Genomic DNA, 20515 nt, shown 5'->3' with positions numbered 1-20515 from the left:
TTCCATTTGGGCAAATGAAGACAGACTGAACCCACGTGACAATTCATGCAAAGTAACAGTGAAATAAAAATACTTCTAATATCCAAATTGGCTGTGACTGCAGTTTTTCCTATAGCATTTTCTACCCAACATGAGTATGACCCAGCGTCTTCTTCAGTGGTTCTGTTGATCTGCAATGTGCCATTGTCATAGACATGATACCGCCTGCCCTCCAGGGGTTTCGCTTCTTCCACCTTCTGCCTATGGACAGAGAAAGCATACATCCATTTGAGGTGAGGCAAAATTGCATACTCTTTTTAATACTAGTCAGTGACGTCATTCAGCCTAATCACCTTTCAGCAGCTTAGCAAACCTTATGAAATGTTCCACTGGGTTTCATATTTTTCTCAAAATGGACCATGAATGTATATCTTATCTACCCAAATAGACTGCAGCTAGAGAAAACCTAAGTCCATGCTCTGTGCTTCTGCTGTATTTGTCATAGCTACCAGCACCCGTTTGCATGTATCCTCAGAGCTTAATAAATATTTTCTGGCTTATTGATGGTGAACTCTTTAGTTAATGATCACTCCAGGGTACCAAATGGGAAAGCTAGTAATTGAAAGAGATAATGAATCTGCCAAACCTCCTGCTGTCCTGGGAGAACATTGGTCATTCAGAAATATTATAAGCCAGGGAGTCTCTAGCCAAATAGACTGTGGACATGGATTACATTTACCCTATCAACCCCAGAGCCATTTCCTCCCACATTCATCCATTTCCAAGCATTTGCTGCCACAGCTTGATTTATCCTGTACATTTCACAATAAGTGACTGCTTGATTTTAAAACAAACAAACAAACAAACAAAGGATAAACTGTGGATGCAGTCCATGCAGGATCCTACCAGACAAGGACTAGGCTGAGGTAAGCAAGAGGCTTGCCTCAGATGCAAAATTTAACAGGGTGCCAAACATCTCAGTAAGCAAGGTGAATAATATTTCAATGGAGTGTTTTGAAAAATCAGAATAATTCAGAAAACCCATGACAAACAAAATATATACCATGATTTAAAATAAAGGTAATATCTGACCCTATAAATGTATGACCTGGTGTCACTCATCTCACCCTGCCCTACAGACCAATGACAAAATTATTCAAGAACTATTTAACCACACTTTTTCAGTAAAGTAACTAATAAAGTAGATCCATACTGATAATGTCTTTGGACTTGTGATACCAATTAATCCATTGAAATTAAAATCGAAATGAATGCTGGAAAAGTCTGAAGCACATGCATTTGGAATTAAATGCGAGCTAAGATAATTATTTAGATAATCCCAAAACAACAACAATAGGGTAAAATATGACCTTGTGGTACCCCATAATGAAAAACCAATTCTACCTTTAAAATTGTCTCTAGAATCTCTTCAATTCTCTGCTTTTCTTTATGAACACAAGTGGCTCTCTGTATGTCTCTATGTGAGAAAATCCTAGAAATCTAGCCAATGTTTTCAGAAGAGGTAATTTCCTGAAAGGTAAGTTTGTTACCTTATGTCTCAGAGGCACTGGGTACATGTAACAATATAGACCCAATGCAGCCTGTCAAATGATGGATGAAGAAACAAGGTCAAATCTACAATTTACATTCTCTTAAGAAAACTGTGCGCTGCCGGCTTACCAGGACACGACTGCCTCAGGTGAAGCAAAGAACTCGCAATGTAAGAAAGCACTGTACCCAACCACTGTAGCATAATTTTCTCCATCTTTGGTTTGTATCAATGGACGGACATCTATTTGAAAATAACATAAATACAGTTTTAAATTTTGGTGGAAGAAAGATGTGCAAACTAAATTTTTCTACGTCCTAGCCATATTAACACGAATAGAGAACAGCGGAATATTATGGTGGGTGTCTGTCTTGAATTATAAAAGTATCCCAATTCAATACATTTTTGAAAGTATAATTTCAGTGTGAAGTCTAAAACTCAAATGTATGGTGAAAAGTGCTTTGATTTTTTTTCCCCCATATATTATGTGTCAAGAGTTAACTGGTACTTCTGAACATGACCTCGACTATTTTCCTTAAGAAAATAGCAAGTTAAGTCAGCTCCCAGGCACACTCACCCACAACATCAACATTGGCACTGGCAAGGATAGTTCCGTGGACATTGGAGGCTTCACACTGGTACACAGCAGTATGATTCGGTTGAAGGTTGGTAAAACTGATTTCCCTGGGGAAGACAACATCACCAGCAAATGGATGATCTGAAAGAGATTAAAGAATGTCAGTTTGATAAAGAACAGGACATAAAATATTTATACACCATTTATTAAATGTGTCACACAGTATTTATATTTTAAAACCAGTTTAGGGTGACTAATAGTTCATTGAAGTCAATTCTTTAGGCTTTCTGAACATCGACTATGAACTTTTCTTTCCAGATCCATTTGAGTTTTCAATCCTTTTTCAAGTTAATATTTAGTAACAGAACATCTGCTCATCTAGAGCTCCCAGACTTTCCATACCCACATGCATAGTACTATTCTGGATTATCCATTAGGCATTCAAGACCTATGATGAAGTGACACTCTGTTACTCTTCTGAATTTAGATACTGTTGCTGCCTGGCACAAGACACAGGGTCAACACATCTTGATCTCCCAAGTTACCAGTATTGGCTGCTATTTTCCCCCTTGACACTTTTGTTCCCATTTCAGTTCTCTGCCTCTCTACGGTTTTCTGATCTGCACCATTCATTTCATTTGTCTTGCTTCACTATTTAACCACTTCACGTACATTCCTTGTATATTTCATTTTCCCAGTAAGACTAAACTCTTCTTGAGAAAAAGGGCCAGGTTTTCTACTTTCGGGCAATAAAACCTTCCACACTCCTGATCCAAGCATAATTCTGGAAATATCTCTTGGAAATGAGAATACCTAACATGAGACTGGGCACGGTGGCTCATACCTGTAATCCAGCAATTTAGGAGGCTGAGGTGGGTGGACCACTTAAGGTCAGGAGTTCAAGACCAGCCTGGCCAACATGGCAAAACCCTGTCTCCGCTAAAAACACAAAAATCAACCAGGTGTGGTGGTGCGCTCCTGTAATCCTAGCTACTCTGGAGGCTGAGGCAGGAGAATCACTTGAACCCAGGAGGTGGAGGTTACAGTGAGCCGAGATCATGGCGCCACTGCACTCCAGCCGGGCAACAAGAGTGAGACTCTGTCTCAAAAAAAATAAAATAAAATAAAATAAAATAAAATAAAATAAGAAGAAAAAATAAACAAACCCTAACATTTCTGATGCATTTATTAAGGACCAAAAACTCTATTGGATGTGGCACATGCATGATCTCATTGACACTGCTCAGAACTCGATGGATCAGCATTTATATGGCCATTTTAAAGGTGAGGGAACTGGACTGCAGAGAAGTTGAATGACATATCCCACAGCATTTGGCCATTTTTCTGACTCTAAAAGCCCTATCCTTGCTATGACGCCATAAAAAAAAAAAAAAAAAAAAAAAAAAATCCAGTGGGAAGGAAAACATTAGCTGGAAATGTCAAGGGATGGGCACAAATGCAAAAATTTTTAGTTTAAAGGACATTACAACATTAATAATCAATCGAATTCCATTTTTCTCATTGTGTCCCCATTATACAAGATAATGACTATAGTAAGTTTTAGGTTCTAGAAAACATGAATATTACATATTAAAATAAAAGACTTATACATCTTTTTCTGCCTGGGAGTCCTAAATGAATATTTTTTTCACTTGACTGTGAGCTTCCTGAGGGCAGGACCTCACTGTGAGGTTGTGCAGCATGTCCCCAGTGCCCAAAGAGCAGCTACCACAGAAAATTCAGTCAGTAAATACTTGTTGGAATGACTTAAAATGTTAGGTTGGGCAACCTTTATTCCTGAAAGGTCTCTGTAAACAGGCAAAACAATAGCCCCTGAAAGATGTACACATTCTAAGTCCCAGAATGTATGACTATGTTACCTTAGATGGAAAAATGGGACTTGCAGATATGATTACGATTAAGGACATTGAGGTAGGAAAATTATTTCCTACCCCTGGATGACCCAAGTGGGCTCAATATAATCACAAAGCTCCTGAAAATCAGAAGGCCTTTCTTGGCTGTGGCCAGAGTGAAATGTGACCATGGAAGGATGGTCAGAGTGATGCAGTGTAGCTGGCTTTCAAGATGGCAGAAGGGAGCCAGCAAATGTGGGCAGCCTGGGAAAGCTGGAAAAAGCAGAGAAAGGAGTGCTCTCCAAGCACTTCCAGGACATGGCCTGCTGACACTTTGATTTTAGCCAAGACTCGTGTTGAACTTTTACGGAAAAGTAAAATAGTATATATGTACTCTTTTAAACTCCTAAATTTATAGTAATTTAATTTGTTATAGCAATGTTAGAAAACTAATACAATCCTATTGAACAATTTATCACTTATTTCTTGCAAATTAGCAAGATGAGTAGCTCTTCCAAGTTTTTTAAGGCTAAACTCTCTAAGAATGCTGCAAAGCACTGAGTCTGTAATCCCACTCTTCACTACCACACTCCACTCAGAGTCCTAAGTCTTTCAGAGTTACCCCCATCCTCCCATAGAGTTCTCCTTGTCCCATCTGATCCATGTATGACTCTGAATTAACAATTCATTACAAAGAAAAGAAATTACACTATTTAAATGATACTTTATTTAAGTAAGTAAACATTGCTTAAATCTGCCTGCTGGCATGGGTATGGAAATTGTTGTGTATTGACAAACGCTAACAGAAGCTCCCAGGATTCAAGAAAGCCAAATCTTTATAAAACACACTAGTCCTGACATACTTCAGAAATTCTTTCTCAGTTTTGTCTTTGGTCAACCCAGTGAGAAATTATCAACAAAGTGGATGAAACTTCAGCTCTGGAGTTAATCCTTCCTGGGTTCGGTTCCTGGTTTTAAATGTACCTGGGTTGCATTCTCCAGTAAGTAAGGTAACCTCTCTAAGCCTCAATTGCCAATGGAGAATAATAGAATCTATTTTTCAAGCTGCTACGAGGTTCAGAAATATCATATGCAAAGCATGTGAAAAGGGTTAGGCCGATAATCAATAATAGTAATCATTTTAATTTAATTTTGAGATAACATGGGGAAAGGATATATAATCCCTAAAACTAAAATAAACTCAAAGAGATTTCAAATCCTTTAGCCAACCCACTGTCATCAAATATCCCAACCTATAAAAGTTTATGACCTGTTTGCAGGGCAACAGGGAGAGCCATGACCAAAAGCTGTGAACAGAACACAGAGCTTGGATTCCAGCGACTTGTCTTTAGTTTGAAGTCTACCATTATTCAGCTGTGCGGTCTTGCATAAGTTTATTTTCAGCCTTGACCTCCTCATCCATTAACAAACCTATTGACTCGATTTTGAAATAAATCCAGAAGCTAACCACGACTGCCACCAATCTAGCCCTGAGCCCAGAGCCTTTCAGACGGCCTCCTACCTAGAATCAATCACACAGTCCATTCTCCATTCAGAGGCCAGGAAAATACCTTGTAAAAATGTAAATTAGATTGTGTCACTCTTCCGCTCAAAATCCTCCAAGAGCTGCCTAGTGTATTCTCAAAATCCCAAGGCCCTACTTCGATGTTCATCTTTACCTAAGCTCTGGCCCCTTCCCCTGCTGGTGGATCTGGTGGCCTAGGGCTGCCCCTTGCACTCCCTCAGCTTCAGCCACACTCACCTCTTTTCTCTTCCTCAACACACCTCTCCACTGAGAAAGCACTTTCCCTGCTATTTACATGGCTGACTTCCTCACCTCCTTCCGATCTCTACTCAAAGTAAATTACCACAGGGGTCTTACTATTATTATCTTAAAATAAGATCGCAACTCTGGGTCCTGAACCTCTTTCAGGCTTTACCACACCACAGTACACACTCATGTATTGTTTGTCTAATGGCAGCAGAGCAAGGATTCCATCCATTTTATTCACTGTTGTATCTCAAGCATGAAGTCCAGTGCAGGGAACATAGGAGGTACCCCATAGATATTACTGAATGAATGAATCAGTTAAATATGAATAATAGCACCTCCTTTACAAAGTTCTTTTAAGGATTCTAAGTAATTTGTGAATGTCTTTTGTAAACAGCGAAATACCATCCAAATATAACATTTTATGATTTTGTATTCCGGAGAATCTGCGTTCCTTACTTTTGTAACCTGAACATTCATTATGAACAAAAGTTGCTTTCATTTCCCTTTGTCTACCCAAAACCTCATTGTTACTTTTCATTTCTTATTCTGTTCCCTAAAGAGATGAAGAGAGAAATCCAAATCTGAAGATAATAATAATGAGGACTAAGGTATCCTAAGTGTCTGTTATGGGAAAGCAATACCAACCAACCATACCTTATGGGGTGCTGTTTTTGTGGCAGTCCCCGTGCTAAGCATTCTCTGCATGATGTTTCCTTTAATCCACAAAATAACCCCGTGAGTCAGTGTTATTTTTATCCCAATTTACTGGTGAAGAAACGGGTTTGAAGACGGTCAGTGATACTCCCCGTCATGCAGCTAGTAAGTGGTAGAGCCGACATGCAAACACAGGCAGTCTGGCTCCAGAGTTTATAAACCATCACAGTGCTCTACAGATGAATCACTGCCCTAGGCAGCTGGCTACATTTTTTTTTTCATTCAATCACAACCAACTGCCACCATCTCCATTCTGCAGTTTAAAAAACATAAGCTTGGGGCGATTCAGAAAACACCTCAAGATGAAACAGCGGGCAAGGTGCGCATCCTAGATGGGACCTCAGGTCTGTTATCTACCAACTGGCTTACCCTTGACCAGCGCAGGCCCCAGAGCAAAAGGATAAATGGAAGCCACTATTGTACCTGCTCTTAATTAAGCAATTGACACATAAAAATATGTTCTGTCCTCCTTCCTGATCAAGGACATCCAAAATAATCTGAGCTCTAGGTTCCAGTGGAAGATTTGGGGACTCCTTGGAGCTCTATGCTGAGCATGGTGAAATGGGAAGAGTTGGCCCTCAGTGCTGGGCCATTCCTGTCTTTCCCTGCCCAGCCCATTTGGAGTGGGCTCAAGGTGGACCGGGCATGGGAATTTTCAGGTCTTTGTGCTTGAGGTTGGTAGTGAACAGGCAGTAATGGGACCAGGTTCAGGCTTGGGATGCCACAGTTTCCCTGAGGATGCTTTCAAATCATGGAGACAAGCAGGACCAGAGGGTGACCAGAGCAAGTCCCTTAAAAGGGCAGAGCCCAGGACAGGTGTTGCTGCTGTCTGAGCCTAAGGGAGGTCCTGACTTTTAAACTGTGCCCTCAGCCGCTAGGCTCCCGCTCTGTTTCTTCTCAGGGAGAGGAACAATAATTGGCTTTTTTCCTTGGATGCATCCTCTTTCTCATTCAATTTTCTTTTTAAAAATTAAAAATATTTATTCTTACATATAATTTATAAAAGGGCCCAAAAAGTATAAATATTATTTATGGCTATTCCATGAATATCAAGTCTCAACAACCAAATTGCTTAGAAAGAAGCAATTTCTGATTTGCTCATTATATCTGTCCTGCTAATCCATTTACCAACTTCATTTTACACACATGTCTGACCATCATTAATCCCATCAAACCAGGGCCTTCAGCATTGCATTGCAATTGGTTTTTAAACTTACTGTCAATTGGGGAGCCATTGACTCTCCACTTGATTGTGGGTTGAGGTTCTCCTTCAGCCTCACATAACAAGATGCCATTGCTCCCAGTGCTATACACAGCACTCTGAGGCTTCTTTGTCCAGCGAGGAGGCTCTGGATATAAAGTGAAGAGCTCATGAGAGATGTTATCTATGTCAAAAAGTCCAAAAATGTTAAGGCCTGTATTTCTACTTTAAACCAGCAGAGGGCAGACACCACAAAAGGTTTCATAGTAGCTCTTTTTGGTAAACTTGTTCTGCAAAGCAAGGTGGGAGCTACTTTTGCGTTGTAGGGTGTGTGTGTGCGCGTGCACGTGTGTGTTTGTGTTTAATTTGGACTCAACATGTATAATAAATCGACATACTAAAAATAGTTATATACAACCACTTTATTTAGCTATACAAGTAGCTACCCAACTAGGAAAAAACTGAGGGAAGAATAAGCAGATGGTGAATTTATTTCGAGCTGACTACAGGTTATTTTCAAACTGCAGCATGGCATCTAAAAAGGTGGATACACAAGAATTACATTTTAAGAATTTTAAAAATAAAACTAATTAAAATGTTTAATGTTTATTTTGAATATTTCTTAATTAGTGATCTTATAGCATTTATATATATAATCAATTTGGAAAATAGTATTTCCTAGATTTTTTTTTTTGTAAGAGGGGAGAGAGAGAAGCCCAAAAGCAGTGTTTAGTTTTCTGCAGTCAAAGCAATTAAGCAAAAGGCACCTTAAAATTACCTGTATCTTTCTATGCCCTAATGCTCCAGAATTACAATACTACAAAGTATGTCAGAAATAGATGACACATTTTACTTGACTTCAAACATTATTTCCTTGTTTTATAACTTCATGAATATTGCTATATCGGGGTAAATAAGAGGTTTAAAGTGTGGATGGTTTGGATAATTTAATTTCAGAGAAAATTGCACAAAACCTGCAGGTAGCAAATCTCATCAAATGTAGTTTGGTTATTTCACCCAAAGATATTTTAGATTTCCATTTTTAGTCAAAAAGAAAAGTCTTCAAAGATATATGTATGTATACAATGAAAAAAATATCAGTAAAATTTTTCTAAGTAAAGGAGGAAAATGAGGATTATGTAAAAAGGAAATACCTGTAAGTTCACTATAAGAAACAAATGTATACAACTAACCTTGGCAAGTTCAAGTTCAAGCAAGATAAGTGCACTCCACAGGGTGTTGACTTAATTGTTAAGTTCCAAGTTAAATATCTGTATTCATAAGCTGTACTACCTGTAGATATTTAGTCACTTGGTTTAAAATACACTAGTCCAAATTATAAATTGCAGATCACTTTCTGAGGTGAAGGTTTATTTTTGTCTATTTTGCATTTTTTGATGATATCCTTACTTTTTTCTGGTATTTTAATACAAGCAATACAAAACTAAATATCTGTGAGTTAGAGAAAAATATTCCATGAACATGAACATTATGGTATATCATATTTATAGTAGAAAATTACAACAATTGCTTTCAATGTATGCAAAAATAAAGAAAATCAAGCAATGATGATATTTCTGTAAATCTTCATGAATAATTACTATTATCATTAGGACATTTACTATTAGGACTATTAGTAATATTAGTATTACTGAAAGAGGTCCCAAATTATCACCTCATCCAATGCTTTCACCTTACAGAGGGCTGAGCTTTGGAGAAGTTGCCTGAATTGGCCAGGGCCACCAGCAAAGGAAGCTCCAGTTCCTGTCCTTGCCATTCCATAGATATATACACAGCAACTATGGATGAGCAGCATTAAGGCTCTGAAGTCATGTGATTTTGTTTCTAATTCAGTGTTATCTTATGAATTTGTACCAAAGACAGGAAAGAAGGTTAATTCAATTTATGCCTCCAAGTCCAAGCTCCCCCTATATTTATCAACTGACTCCAGAAGTTCTGAACATTCACTAGGCTTCATCACTATACTTTACCTTCACCCTTCTGTATAAGCTTTCTTTGTAATTGCTTGAACATTTACTTTGATGCTTTTCATCTGTTTCTCCTATAGAAGTAAGCTGGTCCTGAGTCATGTAATATTGAGAGAGATTTCAAGCTTGTCCTACTCAGAAACAGCTGCTTCTTGAGCCTTAAAACCAAAAATTCTGAGGAAAAAAACCATCCTCATAAAAACCCATTCTTTTAGCTATTATCCTAAGATATATGGTAGCAGGTGAAAATTGCTTATGTTGAAACTTTATGCATTTTCTCATAATTGTAAATACAAAAATAAGATGATAAATATCTCTCGTGTTCCTGGAAACAGAGATGCAAATGTCTGAACATTGGGACTATATATTAAGCAAGCTAAATAGAGATGTTCATCACTACGAAAAAAGCAAAATAAAACAAACTTGGTACCTATAAAACATACAGCACAGTGGTTATTTTTAGTAAAACTGTTTCTTCACAGGTTCTTATTAAAATCTATATTCCAATAAACAAAAAATTGTTAGGTTCAACAAAAATTGGATTTAACTGCAACATTTTAGAAATAGATTTGTTATTTGAAAAAAAGGATTTCTCAAGTATATTAATGGCTGAGTTGCATTTGATTTTATGACAACCTTTGAAAATGCAAAAACATTTTGGATTATATTATGGTTCTATAATTATATACAAATGCTTTCCTATTTCACTTACTAAAGTTCAAAGGCTTTAAATAATTCAAAAGTTGACAACATAAAAGTTATTTGTGGGAGCTTATTTTTAAATAATCTATTGAAATGTGATGTGATTATATTTTGATTTCTGGATATAGACTGTTTTAGATGTCACTCTAATATATCTCTTTTTATTGAATGTGTAATTAATCATATCCTAGATATTTAGAATATATAGTTGTACCTAGTCAAGACATCCTGGCTGCTTTTGCTCATACATATTATAGGATTTGAAGTACAGTCTGATTTCATATTTAGGATGTTGCAACCTAAATTACAAGCTCACAGGATTTGATTATGTTTAGTAATAGGAAAGACATTGCACATACAGAAAGAATCCAACCCAATCCATGATTTTACTTAAGCACAATGGGTGTTTTCAGAATGGAGTAGATTTTTCAAAATACATAATAGCATTGCTATTTTCTCACATGGCAAATCTCTGTTATTTAATTTGGGCTTCTAAAAAAGAGACAAAAAAAGAAAAGGAGAGAGTGCAGGAAGGCAGAAAAAATTGAATAAACACAAGTTCATCCATCCAGATGATTAACAGTTTTTATTTATCGCTTCCACACTTTAGAAAAAAAAAAAAAAGACATCTTAAGCTCAATTTGCTTTTCACGTGCATAGGTAAAGAGAAACTCCAAAAACATACAACTGAAGGTACATTTAATAGTTTCCTACTAAAGAGAGAGGATTAGAAGTTCCTCATAAAATATCATTTACATCTCAATAGTGCTAATAGCTGTTTTATGAGTAGTGAGAACAATTTGTTCTAGAAATCTATATTCCTTTGGAATTGTATAGTCAACATCTTAAATTGCATAATTAATTTTACATCTTTGATTTTTTTTGTGCAACCCTTGCAATTCTTTTGAAAGGTTTGGTTTTATAGTCAAGAAAACTGTGGCCAGATTGTTAAAATATTCAGCTACCGTAGCTATGTTCCAGCCATCTGGAAGGATTTCTAATAGTCAGCAACTTGGAGGAGAATCTAACAATTAGATATGTCTAGTTCGTGGGTGTGTGTGTGCTGGGGAGGGGAGGAAGGGATTACAGAAAAACACCCCTGTTGCATGATGTAGCCAAATTACATAGAAACATCAAATGATGACTAAAAATATACATAAAATAAATCTTTCAAACTCCTCTTCTCTGAATTGCTTTGTGAATAATTTAATGTCAGAGGAATATATCACTGTTTGCCAGATGTTGACATTAATGTATAATATTGGGCTTTCTTCTATCTAAGTTTTGCTTTTGTCAAGTCAAAGAAAATAAAATTCTCAACTTTGGTTTTCTGTTCTTCATACCTTAAATAATAATACACATTATGGAGTAGGCTTGGAAATACAGTGTTATTCCAAACAGGGGTATGACTAAATCAACTATCTTAACATCTACTTGGGAGGGGAATTTGTGTCTGAGTCCCTTTTTTTCCCCCCATTAGTTTAAACAACAGGCCATTACTTAGGTGTTCCTTGTGTAAACTAAAGCTTTAAGAGGTGAACTTTATTGGAATATTAATGGGTGCCCTAGAGCACCAGTTCACTAAATTGTAGTCTAAAAAGAATAATTCCTTGCAATAGTTAAGCTTACACTGCACTAAATAAGTACAAATGCAGTAATCATTCCATTAATTTGATCAATACAGTCAACTAAATTGTAGATAGAAAGCCTCGGTGTGATTGGATCCACAGAAAATAGTCTGTGTCAATCACATTCAGGGGACTAGACAACCTTCACATCAGTCAAACAGGCACAGCCCTAATAACTACATTCCACATTTAAATGATATCATTTTTGCCTACTTATTCCTATAAATGTAACTAATGCCAATAAAACCTTGATTGATCAAAATCTCTGAATTTACAGAGAGAAGATGACTTCAATATAATGTTTTTGCACTTTCTGAGAGAATTTATATTATAGCATAGTCTATTCTTTTTGGCCTGTAAGAAACATATTGAATTTATCATCTGAACCCAAGATATGGATTACAAAAATGTTATATCCAGGAAAGAGCTAACACAACAATTTGCCTGCGTCTTTCATTTATTTGGTGAAGAGCCTCAGGTTCAGAGAGTGAAATAAATGGCGAAAGGCACAGCAAGTTAACTGCAGGATTAGGAAGCAAAATCCAAGCTTTCTTCCAGGCCCATTTTAATACTTTCTTTCATCATAATCCTTACGGCTGCTTTTATGATTTAATAATATGAAGTGTATATGTGTATTACAATAAAAATAATTTAGGAGACTAGCTTTAATGACTATTTGAATAAATCATGTAAACTGTCTGTGTTTAGCCACTAACATGAGATCTTTTCTTGTCATTTGTCCCTTCTATGTTGTTTTGGGGCATAAATGACCAACATGCTTAATTAAAGTGTAATAGAATTCAGTGCTCACACTACAATTAAAAGTTGAAACTGTTGACCTGTTTTAACATGTATGATTTAGAAGCAAGGCCTACTACATGTATAAAGTTACTTTTTTGAAAAGCAGGAAAATAGACAAACATGGGAAAGGTACCTTCTACTATAACATGAAAATCATGAGTGGCTGTTCCCAAGAAATTGCTGGCTGTGCAGCGATAATTTCCTTTGTCCTGGTAAGAGACATTCTCTATCTTCAAAGTCTTGCCATAATTTTCTTTTGTTTCTCTCCCCTTTGGTAAGTCACCACCAATTTTGTTCCAATCAACCTGTGGAGTTGGCCTGTAAAAAATAATTAAATAAACAACTTTTTTTAAAAGTGGAAAGTAAAATACAAAGAAAACCTCAGGACCCATCCTTTATCAAGTTGCTTTTACATATGTGCTCATATTCCACTGAATCACATCATCCTTACCAGTGGACAGTGACACCCACCACCATCAATAGTGAACACTGGTGTTGAAGCGAATCTCTTTTACTGAAAGTTCCTCTAATAGTCTATCTCCTTGGAAACCTTCTCTCTCCTCTATTACGGGGGCTAACTACATGTAAGTGCTGACTAGGTGTGGCTGGATGAAGGATAAATAATTGGAGCTCATTGAAATAATATTACCAAGATATTTTCCAAGTGTGAAAATCTCCCTGTGGGTGGTTTGAGGCAGCCAGTGATAACAGCCCTATTCCCTGTTTGTGTAAAACACAATAAAGTAGGACCTAACAGTCAGCAGAGAGAAGTTTCCCCTTTAATCCTATGATGCTGATACTGGAGAATGTGGCTCCTGTGTGAAAGCTAAATGTGTTGATTAGAACCACGAATAGCCTATTCTAGGGCAAGCTGGAGTCTGTAGCACAGATGCTCCCTCCTGGATCACGTTCTCGCCCTTGTGGGGAGTAGAGGAGAGGAGGAATGAACCAAATCTTCCCTTGCTTAGTAGTTTCAAAAGATTAGCTCACCCAATCAAAACAAACAGGAAAGTAAAGACAAAACAAAACCAGCGTGATAACTTGTTAAACACCAGCGTGATAACTTTCCCCACGTTAGTAAGGAGGAAAATAGGACTGGGGAGTCAAGGCAGCTACATTAAGAAAAATCCCTTCTCATGAAAACCAGACAAGTGCAGAGGTCATACCCTTTGTGACTCATTTGATTTAAGAATTATGTGGAAAGCAAAAAGGGTTGATTCTAACTGAAGGATGATTGTCCTTTTCTCTTCCCCAGTCAGGCTCTGTAAGTGAGTAGAAGAAACAACTTTGCTAATTTTAGTGATACTACACTTTTCCTCTCCATATTTCTTCCTATTATTAATAGCTGTAGGTTATTTGGTACATTCTAAAGATGGGCATTATTGTAATCATTTAACAGTAAGGAGTCTGAAGCTTCAATAAATTAATTTCTTAAGGTCACTGGAGCAATAAATGATATACCACAACTTATATTTGTCTACTCTAAACTTGTTCTTTTTTAATCAGTGTGTTTTATTATTTTGTGCTTTTCAATCTACGCCCTTCCTAACGCTATAGTCTTAGAATATATGCTTCCTGTCAAATTGCCCATCCATTACTATGTAATAATAGAGCAATTCTTCGAAATCGTGTGTGTCAATATTCTCAAATTGTTTGTATTGATAGGTTGTGGTTAAAATAATTCAGTTATTTATGCAAAAAAAAAATGGAGGTAAAGATGAAGACTCTTTAATCTACATATATCTACTCTTTTCTCTCTTCCTTCAAGGCTCAAATACTAATGTGCTGTGCAGCCTGGAACAATAATCTTATATTTTACCAAGCTAAGAACACATGGCACACTTGTGTAGGACACGGTAATGATGCCTGGGCAGACAGCTGTGAGAGTATATTGGTTGCTGGCTTTCTGAGCACACCACCTAACAGGATGCATAACCCAAGTCTCCTAACTGCTGGCTTTTCACTCCATCTGTCAAAATGACAATTTTCCAAGTTATAGGCTGCTCTGGAACTCAGTTCCCCTAAAACAGGAAATTTTTCATGAGTCCATCCTTTAATAGAGCAAGTAACTCACTTTCAGCAAGACCTCCCGGACTCCCCAGTCTTTGGGTCTTTGAAAACTAGTCTAATTTTCTAATACCATTTACTTGAAAGAATAAAGTAAAATAATTATCTAAAGTATTATGTGAAAATAAGATATAATCTAATCTCAGGATAGGTCTATACCATGGCAAAAATTTCCAACTCTGTTCTTGCCAATTTTTTATACCCCCTGCCTTTTTAAAGAAATTTAAAGAACATTTACTAACAGCATTTGAGCAATGCGTTTTGAGGGAAAATACATTGCTTAATACCTTTTTGCACACAAAATACACTACCTCATAATCTAAATTTTTTTTTTCAGGCCCTTGTCTGGCCAACTTTTATTTGTATATTTCTCTATTTATAAAGAAGTATCTTGTGAAAGAATTATACCTACTTTAATTTACAAAACAGAAAAAAAAATCTATTTGAGCAGTGCACATGAGTCCACCTATGGCAATTTTATAAGTTTTCCCTCAAAACACATTTGTTCAGATACTGTTAGTAAATGTCCCTTAAATTTAAAACAAAAGGAAATAAAAATATTTTCAAGAATATAGCTGGGAATTTTTGTCAAGATATAGACCTATCTTGAGATAAATTATATATCGTGTTCACCTGACACTTATAATCATTTTACTTTATTCTTTCAAGTAAAATGTATTAGACAATTAGACTAGTTTTCAAAGACCCAAATATAGTGCTTTACACAAAATAATAGTACAATATCTTAAATATAATTATTTTTGTTACTATAGGAGGTTAACGGCTTGAAAACTCCTTAGAAAAAGTTTTTTAAATGACCCAAAAAAACTTTTAAAAAATGTATCATCTTCTGAGAGAGGACCCAGATCAGACAGGATTACCCAATACAAAACCAGTATGAGTAAGAAGAGACTACTTCAGGTGAAAATCCTTAAGACAGCACATCAAGAATTTTCGTGTCCTCACAACAACATATATTTTCATCCACTCTATTTTTATATATTCCTTCATGACTCTTCATTTTCTAAAACGCACATGAGAGTATTTCATTATTTTGAAGACATTCTGTGCAGTTGCTAGTCAATCCAAGAGGTCAATGATGGCATTTGTGGGGAATGAGAAAAAAGAATTACTGAAAGGGTCACCCTGCCCAACTCAATGTAGTAATGAACTCTGCAAGAATTTAATTTCTACCACTGTAAACACATACAAATACAACCAGTAGAGCAGGTTGTTGCCATCATGATTCAAACTCAACATGAGACTTTCCTCTTCTAAAATAATACACCAAACATTCCAGACGGAGTCTGTGTCATAGTACCTCTGACTAATTTATGTAAAGACACATGGGGAGTTTACAACAGACAAGCAACTTTGATATTTTTGGTGGACGGAAAGAGAAATTTACCAAGCTTAGGGGTTGTAAAACCATTAAAATCTGCTCCATTTCTAACCCAGTTGTTCAGAATGTACTCTAAATGATGAATGAATATGATTTTTTGAATTTCAAATCCTAGTCCACTAACTACAGTCCCCAAGCCCTCAGCCTATGAACAGATTATATTTCAAATGAGTAAACGCAGGTGCTAGGAAGATGGAATGCATTTTCCTAAGGTATTCTCAATGGTAGGGAAGGACCATAAGTTCAGAAGGATAGTGGTAAAAGTAGGAGAGACCCTGCATGATTAAATATTAAATAAGATGGTCCCTGTTTACATGTACTTAACAGTAGTTAATAAATGGAACAATTTTAAGAGGTGACCAAGTGAGGTCCTTTAGGGTTTTCTTGGAGGATTTAAAAAAGTGCATTGCGGTCCGGGCATGGTGACTTATGCCTGCAATCCCAGGACTTTGGGAGGCCAAGTCAGGTGGATCACAAGGTCCAGAGATCAAGACCATACTGTCTAACATGTTGAAACCCCATCTCTACTAAAAATACAAAATATTGGCCGGGTGTGGTGGCACGCACCTGTAGTTTCAGCTACTCTGGAGGCTGAGGCAGGAGAATCACTTGAACCTAGGAGGCAGAGGTTGCAATGAGCCGAGATTGTGCCACTGCACCCCAGCCTGGGTGACAGAGTGAGACTCTGTCTCAAAAAAAAAAAAAAAACAAAAAAAGGATTGCTTTTTCAGGTGTAAAGAAAGTTCACTTAATTAGATATTGATGTAAAACTCTCTTAAATTACATGGTCTGGACCTCCATGTGTGCAAAGGGCAGAAGGGTAAAAATAGATAAATAGGGCTCCTTGAAACCTGAAAAGGAGCAGATTTAGTACGTAACATAGCAAACAGGAGTGGGGCAAGATAGTATAGCACAGAGAGCAAACTCAGCACCAAAAGTGAGGGGCTGACTACCAACAACCTCATGCTTCTTAAACTTAACTAAGGAGAATGTTGTCATCATCCCTGCCATCCACAATATCATAAATTGACAGAGAGATCTAATTTTATGAACCTCAGTTACTGCCTGAAGTCTGTAGAGTGAAGTACAAATTACTGCCTCCAGAGATATAACAACAGGATTTATTTTTATTATTTTATTTTATTAATTTTTATTTTATTTTATTTAAGATGAGGTCTTCTCTGTCGTCCAGGTTTTAGTGCAATGGCATGATCATAGCTCACTGCAACCTCATCTTCCTGCTTCAGCCTCTTGAGTACCTGGAATAACAGTCCTGAGCAGAATATTTGCAGTGCCTGGCAGAATTTATTTCTTTTCAAATAAATAATTTTAAAATATCTAGGCAAACACAGTCTTAATGTGCTTGATGTCTTATTCTTTACAGAACTGGATGGACAAAGTCATGAGTGAGAGTCAGGTTACTCACAAGCCTTCAGCAAAACACTCAAGCAGCAAGGTTTCCCCTTTGAGGATGGTAATTGAAGACTCACTGCCACTCTCAGTGGGAGGCAACAGCAGTTTGGGTTTTCTTTGCTTGATTGAATTTGCTACAAAATAGAAAAGAAAAGTCAGAATTTTTTCAAATTAATATACATAAAATTCTGTGACACCACATCTTTCTTAAAACAAAAAATCCGACACACATGAGTGTGTGTGTGTGTGTGTGTGTGTTCTATGCACATTTAAATAGACTTCCATTTAACATATTTCCATTTAGACAGACTCCTCTTCTCTCTTACCATGAAGCATGGGTTTTCCCTCATGTGTTTTTACTGAGTGTAGCACTGCCAAATTTTATAAATGTTATTATTTATACCATATCTTCTAACTCAGAAGGTCAAACAGAAGTCCTTAATAGAAAATCTATGATTTTATATTCTATACTTTAATCATGTCATGTGCAATGACTTTATGTTTATGTTTTTATTTAATTTAAATTGCCTAAGAATTTCATCAGATTTCTGCTAAAAACAGCTTCCTCACTCCTGCACCCAGAAATTCTCACTGAGGAAGGCTGTGGTAGACACTAGGCATCTATGAATTTATCAAGCTCTTTCAGCAATTCTACCTGTGGTCTCAGTTCCTTAAAGAAAACAACAATTTTAGGAAATGATTAGCAAGCATCCTCACTAGCTGCATATTGAAATGTCCCATTTCTTATTTTCTTGAGAATATTTTCAAATACAATGGCAAATTAGGATACTTCCATCTTCAAAGGGACTTAAGCAGTAGACAGTCTTGTATACTTTGTATTTTTTGGAAAATAATTGCTGAATATGTACTCTATGCAATGATTTTTTCATTGAGTACTATGAAAATATAGCACTATATATGTTTGAGCTATTAATCTCAAAGGAAATGATGTTGGGGATGAATCAGTCCACCTAAAAACTAACGGTTCTTCAAAAGGAGCTTACATCCTGCTCCACTGAAGTTGCAAGGATATAAGATATCTAAGTTATCACTGGTCCACATTTTATAGAGAATATTTGCTGCAATTATGTAAATGACTCTTCTCATTATAGAGAACTCGCCTGCTATACAACTCAGATTTATTCAGGCATTTTCCATAGAAGACAAGTTCTGGTAGACATTCTATGGGGGAAAGAATTAAATAAAAAGATCACATAGACACATGAGCTTGAAAAATGCTACAAACTGGTTTTTTCTCAGAAAGTCACAATGTACAGTTGCATGCCAAATATTTCAAGAAGGCTTGCAAGGAAAAAATCCACTTAACTTTCTTAAACTCAGTGTTTTCTCTACTTCCTTTGACACTTAACCATTTCTTTTCTTTTCTTTCAGCAAAAGTATCAACCTTATATAAGAGACATTTTAGGAGACCCAAAATAATTACTCCATTAAATATCTCTATCTATTCAATGCATTATGTATATTTCATTATATTTATATAGTTATATATTTATAAAAATCACTCCCTTTGCATATATTTAAGAGGGAATGGGGGACAATAGAACCCTCTAAGTTAAGATGTTTTTCTTAATAACAGTATTGTAATAAACTTAAGAGGATATTAAAGAAAAAATTCAAAATCTGAAATGACAATGAGCTATAAACAAAAGTCAACACTCCACATGGGTTCAACTTACCCTTGGAACCAATTTCTGTGGATGAACTTGAGTCATTAGCATGCTTTACTGAAATAAAAAAATGGAAGGAAAAAACACAAACATAATGGTGGATGCTGGTATCAATAAAGAATGAAAAGTCATATTTTTGTCTTAGAAAAATTACAAAATGGTGTAGAACCATGCTTCACTAGAACATTGCCTTTGGGAATATAGTTTTACATAGAAAATAATTATAGTGAGTTTAATCTTGAATTACCACAGATGAACCCAAGTGGAGAAAATTCAAGTCATAGCTCCAATAAAGAGAACTGAGGCTACTAGAAGAACGTTATAGTGAAGCCCTGGCATGGCGTATCTACACATAAAAATGAAAAAAATCACGGACCAAATTAAACAATGAAATGGTAATGCCAACTTTCGACTATACCAGGGCCAATTATTCAGTCAGTAAACTGTTGTGGATTATTTCTTCCCTTTGAATCTGACGGTTCTTCCTCCCTCTAATTACTTTTCCCATTTGGGAACCCAGGCTGGCATCTGCAGAATCAAGTAGGGAAAGGAGCAATTCAAGTAAGTTTGCCAATTTGGTGATAAAAATTTCCTTTTTTTTTTTTTTTTTGCCTCTGTTGTTTTCTCCCCAATTTTCAGTCTGCCAGTTTATCCAAGATCACAGTGAATCAATGCCCAAGATTTGCTTAGAAAACCCTGGAATTTCATTGTATATTTCACCCACTGAAAATGACAAGATCCTGCAGACGTCAGATGAAATACATTTGTCCTGTGAATTGAGATTTGATTTCCTGGCTGTGAGAGACAGAGCTACTGTGAATCTGCAGCTGCAGATGTCTATTTCATCTGGATGAAGTCTCTAGAGTTGAACTGAACAATGGCGGGAAATATCAACCCAGATTTAAACGGCTTCAGCCAGAAGGAAATTACAGACACATTTGCATTCAGCATACATGAAGAAACAATAAATTATTTGGACTTACAACTGTTAACTGTTAGTTTCATTGGCATTTTCTGTACAATAGTCCTTAATCTTGGAAATGCAGCAAAGCAACAGTAATCATTGCGACTGTCTTTTTCTTCCACGTTTGCGAAGTATAGATCTCCTTTTTGGCTCATGTATACTCTTTCATCTTGTTCGATGTGTTCTAATTCTGAAAAGAGATATCTTGCCATTGA

The 20515-nt window shown here is 36.4% G+C and overlaps 1 protein-coding gene across 7 annotated transcripts in view; it reads right to left on the bottom strand.

The window, feature by feature from the left end:
- Nucleotides 1-20515, bottom strand: part of CHL1 (cell adhesion molecule L1 like) — a 213169-nt gene that overhangs the window by 46556 nt on the left and 146098 nt on the right. For 4 of the 7 annotated variants that reach the window (XM_005547632.3, XM_005547636.4, XM_005547634.4 and 1 more), the window contains exons 7-14: nucleotides 20320-20490; nucleotides 19346-19393; nucleotides 17662-17782; nucleotides 12900-13084; nucleotides 7664-7795; nucleotides 2106-2246; nucleotides 1660-1771; nucleotides 74-240 (exon numbers count right to left, since the gene is read on the bottom strand). In XM_005547632.3, coding sequence (XP_005547689.3) covers nucleotides 74-240; nucleotides 1660-1771; nucleotides 2106-2246; nucleotides 7664-7795; nucleotides 12900-13084; nucleotides 17662-17782; nucleotides 19346-19393; nucleotides 20320-20490 — 1077 coding nt within the window. The remainder of the gene's footprint in view (nucleotides 1-73; nucleotides 241-1659; nucleotides 1772-2105; nucleotides 2247-7663; nucleotides 7796-12899; nucleotides 13085-17661; nucleotides 17783-19345; nucleotides 19394-20319; nucleotides 20491-20515) is intronic. The other 3 variants (XM_005547635.3, XM_074033770.1, XM_074033768.1) reach the window with 1 other exon arrangement.

This window comes from Macaca fascicularis, chromosome 2, assembly GCF_037993035.2.
Source record: "Macaca fascicularis isolate 582-1 chromosome 2, T2T-MFA8v1.1".
In the NCBI taxonomy this organism is placed as follows: domain Eukaryota; kingdom Metazoa; phylum Chordata; class Mammalia; order Primates; family Cercopithecidae; genus Macaca; species Macaca fascicularis.
Note: the sequence above shows the minus strand (reverse complement) of the source record. Positions and strands in the feature narration are given on the sequence as shown.